The sequence below is a fragment of the Echinops telfairi genome, unplaced genomic scaffold (assembly GCF_000313985.2).
Source record: "Echinops telfairi isolate 266 unplaced genomic scaffold, ASM31398v2 ScPeMD7_443;HRSCAF=831, whole genome shotgun sequence".
Taxonomy (NCBI): Eukaryota; Metazoa; Chordata; class Mammalia; order Afrosoricida; family Tenrecidae; genus Echinops; species Echinops telfairi.
Window position 1 is genome coordinate 74,452,561 of NW_022104341.1, and position 6,030 is coordinate 74,458,590.

General features: G+C 42.9%; 1 protein-coding gene across 1 annotated transcript in view; it reads left to right on the forward strand.

The window, feature by feature from the left end:
- LOC101639377 (protein mago nashi homolog) overlaps positions 1 to 3,854 on the forward strand; it is a 4,393-nt gene extending 539 nt beyond the window's left edge. Inside the window, exons 2-4 of the mRNA XM_004699411.2 lie at positions 1,241 to 1,351; positions 2,931 to 3,013; positions 3,728 to 3,854. Of these exons, the coding sequence (XP_004699468.1) occupies positions 1,241 to 1,351; positions 2,931 to 3,013; positions 3,728 to 3,827 (294 nt within the window). The 3' untranslated portion in view covers positions 3,828 to 3,854. The remainder of the gene's footprint in view (positions 1 to 1,240; positions 1,352 to 2,930; positions 3,014 to 3,727) is intronic.
- Positions 3,855 to 6,030: the final 2,176 nt, after the last annotated feature.

A 6,030-nucleotide genomic window follows, 5' to 3' on the forward strand; every position in this document is an offset into this window, starting at 1 on the left:
TCATTGAGTGCATGTTAGCTGCAGGCCTCGCAATAGGTACTTTCTACACACACAACAAAACTCACTGCCATCGAGTCGACGCCAATGCATAGCAACCCTGTAGGACAGGGTAGCACTGCCCCTCTGAGATTCCAAGACTGGAACTGTTTATGGGAGTAGGAAGCCCCATCTTTCTCTGACTGAGTGGCTGGTGGTTTTGAACTCCTGATCTTGCAGGTTGCAGACCAACAGGAACCAATATGCCACGAGGACTCCCGATTTACATATACAAGGGTGCTTCAAAAAGCTTGTAGGAAATGAAACTAAAACATAACGGAAATTTTTCCATGAACATTTTGGAGCCCCGCTCCATGATTATATTGAACTTTTTTTGTCGGCCACGTGCTGCATGGTATTTTCCCCCCTTGTTAGCGAACTGCTGTCAAGTTGACTCCAACTCGTGGCGACTTTACGTGCAACAGGACAAAACGTTACCAGCCCCTACATTACCGCACGATGCTCGGGTCTTGGCTATTGTGCCCCTCCATCCTCATCACCGAACATGACGTCCTGCTCTAGCAGTTGATCCCCCTGGTGACATGTTTAAAGCATGTGTGTTGGAAAATATTCTGTTGTCATCTGCAGATTTTTCTTGGCTAATTTTTAGAAGTGAATCACCACTCCTTTCTTCCTAGTGGCTCAATATGGAAGCTCTACTAAAACATATTCATGGGTGACCTGCTGGTATTTGAAATGCTGTTGGCGTAGCCTCCAGGTGGTAACATGAAAGTCACCACAGTGTGACAAACTGACAGGTGGTGGATATCTTTACCGTTAAGAAATTGAAGGCTCCGATGCTAAGGGGCTTGTTCCAAGTCACCCCTACTAATAAGAGTGACTTTCTCAGTGAACGCAAACCTGTGCTTGTCTTTCTCATGTCTTCTGTTGACTTGATTTCCACTACAGTTTATCAGAGTTACTCTTTCAAACCACTTTATCGCATTTGTGGCGTTCTTACACTCAGTATGTTTACACAATTTTATTAGTAGTAACATGGTTTACCCACACATCAGCATCCTAATTTTTTTTTTTAACGTAGGTTAGTATGCAAGGCCTCAGCTTTATAGAGTATAAAGCATAAAGCATGATGTAATGAATACCCAGAGTTTGCATTTTGAATTCAGGTGTGAATTGAGTCATCTCTGAATCAGCAGACTTCTTAGGGGTACTATTTAAATTCTGCTTCTTTACTTGCGTTTAGGCTTATGTACATAAAAGTGTGATGGAAGAACTAAAGAGAATAATTGACGACAGTGAAATTACCAAGGAGGATGATGCTTTGTGGCCTCCTCCTGACCGAGTTGGCCGGCAGGTGAGTGGTTCAGGAAGTCCCCTCTAGGGGTGCAAATAGAAGGTGAACTTGCAGCTCTGCATATGACATTGAAGCTACCGTTTCAGACTCGTAGCACTGACAAAAATGCACTGGTGTTATGTCAGGCCTATCAGAGTGACAAAACATGCCAACTGCTCGAAAGGATTTGAGAAGGGGGTGGGGGGGCTGTGCTACTAATAGGGATGAAATTGGTACAGCCACTTTAGGGAGCAATTTGATAGTATCTGGCAGAATGAAAAATGCCTGTATCTCACTTTCAGGAATTTTTGTAGAGAAATTTTCACATATGTAAAAGGGGATACACATTGTCACGTTGTTTATAGTTAACAAAAATGGGAAACTGAAGTCAGCTTCCATAAGGAAATGCTGTACTTGAAAACATAAATCTATATAACATATTACCACTGCTCTGAAAATATGAGTTAAAAAATTTTACTCCAGTTACCACTGGGAAGGGAGGAAGAACAGAACAGGAGGTAAACCTCAACTTTGAATCTGTAATGCTTTATTGCCTTAAAACCAGGTGTAAGCAAGACAAAAGATTCACATTTTAAATCTGGACTCCTTTTTTCCATTTTCTGTTCAGATTTTTCAAAATTGAAAAAGAAGTAGGAAAAGGGTGGAGAAAAGTAGAATGGACTTGAATGTAAGTTGTAAAGGCAGGGATTTTTGTTTGGTTTTAGTGATCTTTCCCAAGCGCAGAACAATCCCAGGGTTGCACAATGGTGGTGTTGTTGTTGTCAGGTGCCATAGAATCCGCTTTGACCCATAGTGACCCTGTACACAACTGAACGAAACACTGCACCATCCTCACAGTTGTTCTGTGCCTGAACCCATTGATACAGCTACTGTGTCATCCATTCTCATTGAGGGCCTTCCCCTTTTTCGCCGCCCCTCCGTTTTTCCAAATATGATGTCCTTCTCCAGGGACTGGGCTCTCCTGACAGTATGTCCATAGCATGTAAAATGAGGTCTTCCCATCCTTGCCTCCAAGGAGCACCCTGGCCTTACTTCTTCCAATACAGTTCTGTTTGTCCTTTCAGCAGTCTGTGGTACTTTCAGTAGTCTTCTCCAGCACCACAATTCAAATGCATCTATTCTTTCTTAGTCTTCCTTATTCAATGTCCAACTTTCACATACATATGATACAATGGAGAATACCATATCTTGGATCGGGCGCACCTTAGTCCTCAAAGTAACATCCTAACTCTTCAGTACTCTAAAGCACACAGGAGAAGGGTTTTTTTCAACAGCACACAATTGGCCCCCCTTAGCTAGCTTTTGGAAAGTTCATGGCTCTTAACTAAATAAAAATTGAGACATGGGTCATATACCTGATAAGTGGCAATGCTGGGATCCAGCCCTAGGTCCAGAGGTTTTTCTTGTTCACTGTAACCCACATATGTAAATCCTGTGGTAATTTGCAGACAGTCCTGTCCAAACCATACGTGTGGCCATGTGTAGTAGAGTGTGTGTTTTGACCGATGGTAAACGCTTCTCCTGTGTGCTAGACGAAAACTCTGATTCCATGTAACATAATTCTTTTAACCATTTCTAGGAGCTTGAAATCGTCATTGGAGATGAACACATTTCATTCACCACCTCAAAAATTGGTTCCCTTATTGATGTTAATCAGTCAAAGTAAGTATGCATGATCTGTAAATCCAGCTCTCTCTCTTCTGGGGCAGATGGGAAACCCTTAGCCAAACTGAGACGTGCAGGGCAGAGGTGGACAGCTTTGTCCTCCTCCCTAGAAGAACTCCAAAATATCTCCAGGGGCTTTGGATTTTTGATGGATCACTGCTGACAGCATCTCAGTGATGTAAACGCAGAGTAACAAGAACAGCCAGGGAGGGTAAGAGCCCGGCTGGCCAGTGCTCAACAGAAACGCCAGTCACCCAGCTGAGCAGCTTTCAGATGTTGCTCGTCAGACTCTGCGTCTTCAAAGTCCTCTTGACTTTGGTGAAACTCCACTGTTTAGTCTAAATTCTTTTTTTTTTTGCTCCTCCCCACCCTAGCCTAAATTCTTAAATTCATGTTATGTCAATGGGAACAAATGACACAGTTGAGACATGACTCTACTACAAAAGGATCTTAGAATTTGACAACCTCCGGCTTTTCTTCTTTTATTTTCACTTAATACAAGCATTTCCACATTAAAAAAAAAATGCTTAAATGGTCTCATTTTATTCCATTTTATTTTATTTAACTTCTTTTTGAACATTGTTTTCAAAGTTTTAATGCTGTAAATACCTTTATGGTGAGCATCTTGGTATATTAGTAATCATGGTTGTTAAATTATATTTTCTGAAGCTTTGCACAGCTGTTTTGAACATTCTTCTTCTTGTGTTTTAGGGATCCAGAAGGCTTACGAGTATTTTATTATCTTGTCCAGGACCTGAAGTGTTTGGTCTTCAGTCTTATTGGATTACACTTCAAAATTAAGCCAATCTAGATGGACCATTGGTGTGGAACTTGGTGGTGGGGTGGGGTGGGGGGTGGGGGTGGAATTGGGGTAGTGTTTTTTTTAAATTCCCATAATCAGGACATTTTTGTGTATTTTTTATAAAGTTATAAGTGATTGTGTAATAAATATGTGATAAAATTCCATTTTTACTATTTTATAAAGACTTGAACAATTGTTATTTGAAGGCCCACATGAACTCGTCTCAATTTTTAAAACACCATCACCCTAAGTGAAGTATTGCCCAAAATTTAATTACCAATTTACAGGCAGTAAGAGAATAGAGAAACTCGGTTTTTGTTTTTAAACCACCGAGAATACAATGAGTGATAGAGGACAGTGTCAACAGATGCACTGCAGAAGTGGGACTCATAGCTGAGGAAAGCCATTAAAGAATGCAGTGTTTGCACATGATTGGTCACAACTTGAACTACGACATGGGCAGCAGTAGGAAAGTATACACACTGGATGTTTGCTATTATGTTTTTAGATGTGAAGTGCTGTGATATTTTAGTCTTTTCGACATACATAGCTGTTTCATGAAGGGAAGTTTCTGGTTTAGTGCATTATAACCACATGATAAAATGCAGGTGTTTTAGTTATCTAGTACTGCTATAACAAATGCTTTAACTTTACAAGCATTTAAAAACTTTCAAAAGTATGCCTTTTAACAAACAAACTCATGCTTTCACACTCCGACTCCATGGTGCCAGCTCCAGGGAAGGCTGCTTCTCAGGTTGGCTCCTGCTCCTTGTCTTTAGCACCTGTAGGCCTGGCGTTCCGTGGAGATCTCCATTTGTCTTGGCATCCATCTTTCCCCAGTCTAGAGGCTCCCAGCACAGTCTAAAGACACACTACTTCCAGCTCTTCTTTCTTGGTGGTAGGACCCTCTCTGCTAGGTTCTCTTTGCCTCTCATAAGGTAAAAGGTTATACTGTAGGCCCTACCTACCACAGGGAGATTCCCTTAACATCTCAGGGCTACATAAGGATCAAAGGCATTGCATTCCAGCCTGAAAAGTTTTACAGGTGATGTGCCCATTGCGTGGGATCACATACTGAGGGATCATTACATTACATTGTTGTGTTACTACCAGACCATTAAGAATCATGGCCCTGCCAAATGACAAGTATTTGGGGGAATTACGAACAGACCAGATTGGTGCAGATGGTGTTGAGAATTGGTTCAGCAGGGAAATCTGTAGGTTGGTTTTTTTTTCCTTGCCAGATTCAATGTCTTAGTGCACATGGCTAGCTGAACAAACAACCTGAAAGGAACTGGTAGCTTCTTGAATAGTCGTCTGTTTACACCTGTCAAAACGTCCCAATTCTCCATATGCCAGCTTTTCCCACTCCACTATCTTTCAAAAATACGTCAAGTTAGTGGTGGTGGACTAAACAGGTGCGATCTCAGCTCTTGATTCCCAAGCCAGCGTACTTTCCAATGGTTAAAAAAAATCAACCCACTGCCATCAAGTAGATTGTGACTCATAACCTTATCTAGGGTTTCTGAGACTAAATCTTTACAGGAAGAGACAGTCTCATCTTTCTCCCAAGGAGGGGCTGAAGGGTTTGAACCACTAACGGGTTACCCTTACCCAACAGTGCCCAAGGACGTAAAGAAAACCCCCAAAACAAACAAAAATAACTAGTCTACCAGGAGCTGTTCTTTGTCATGTCAAGGGCAAATAGCCCAAGGTTCAGTAAATATAAGCAGAAAGATGGGCAAGGTGGAGAAGGGCCCAGTCATGAGTACCAAAGAAAGGGCCGTGGAAAGAGACCAAAGACTAGGAGAAAGGAAGATCCGGCTCAGAGGAGGCCCCATCCCCAAATGTACACGTCTTGGGCCGAGGAAACCTAGGTGATGAGAGGCTTCAAGGCCAGCGGACCTGAAGCTGCGCTGGGTACTGGAAAACATTTCAGCGTCAGCAGAGACCGATGATCCGCAGGTTTGGGTAAGAGCTGTCCGATTGGCTTGAATACCTCAAACCAGGCTCGTGCTCAGTAACCACTAGTGGTGTTAAAGATCTCTCCAGGCGGGCCTCAGCACGTCTGGAAGTCGGCCATTGCAGACCTAACCTCACCTAAACGGAAAAGCTGCCCGCAACCGTAGCGGAAGTGCGCGGGACCCAGGCAATACGCGGCCCTGCCCCCGCCCCGCCAGACGCACGTATGACGCACGCCCTAGGGCCGCAC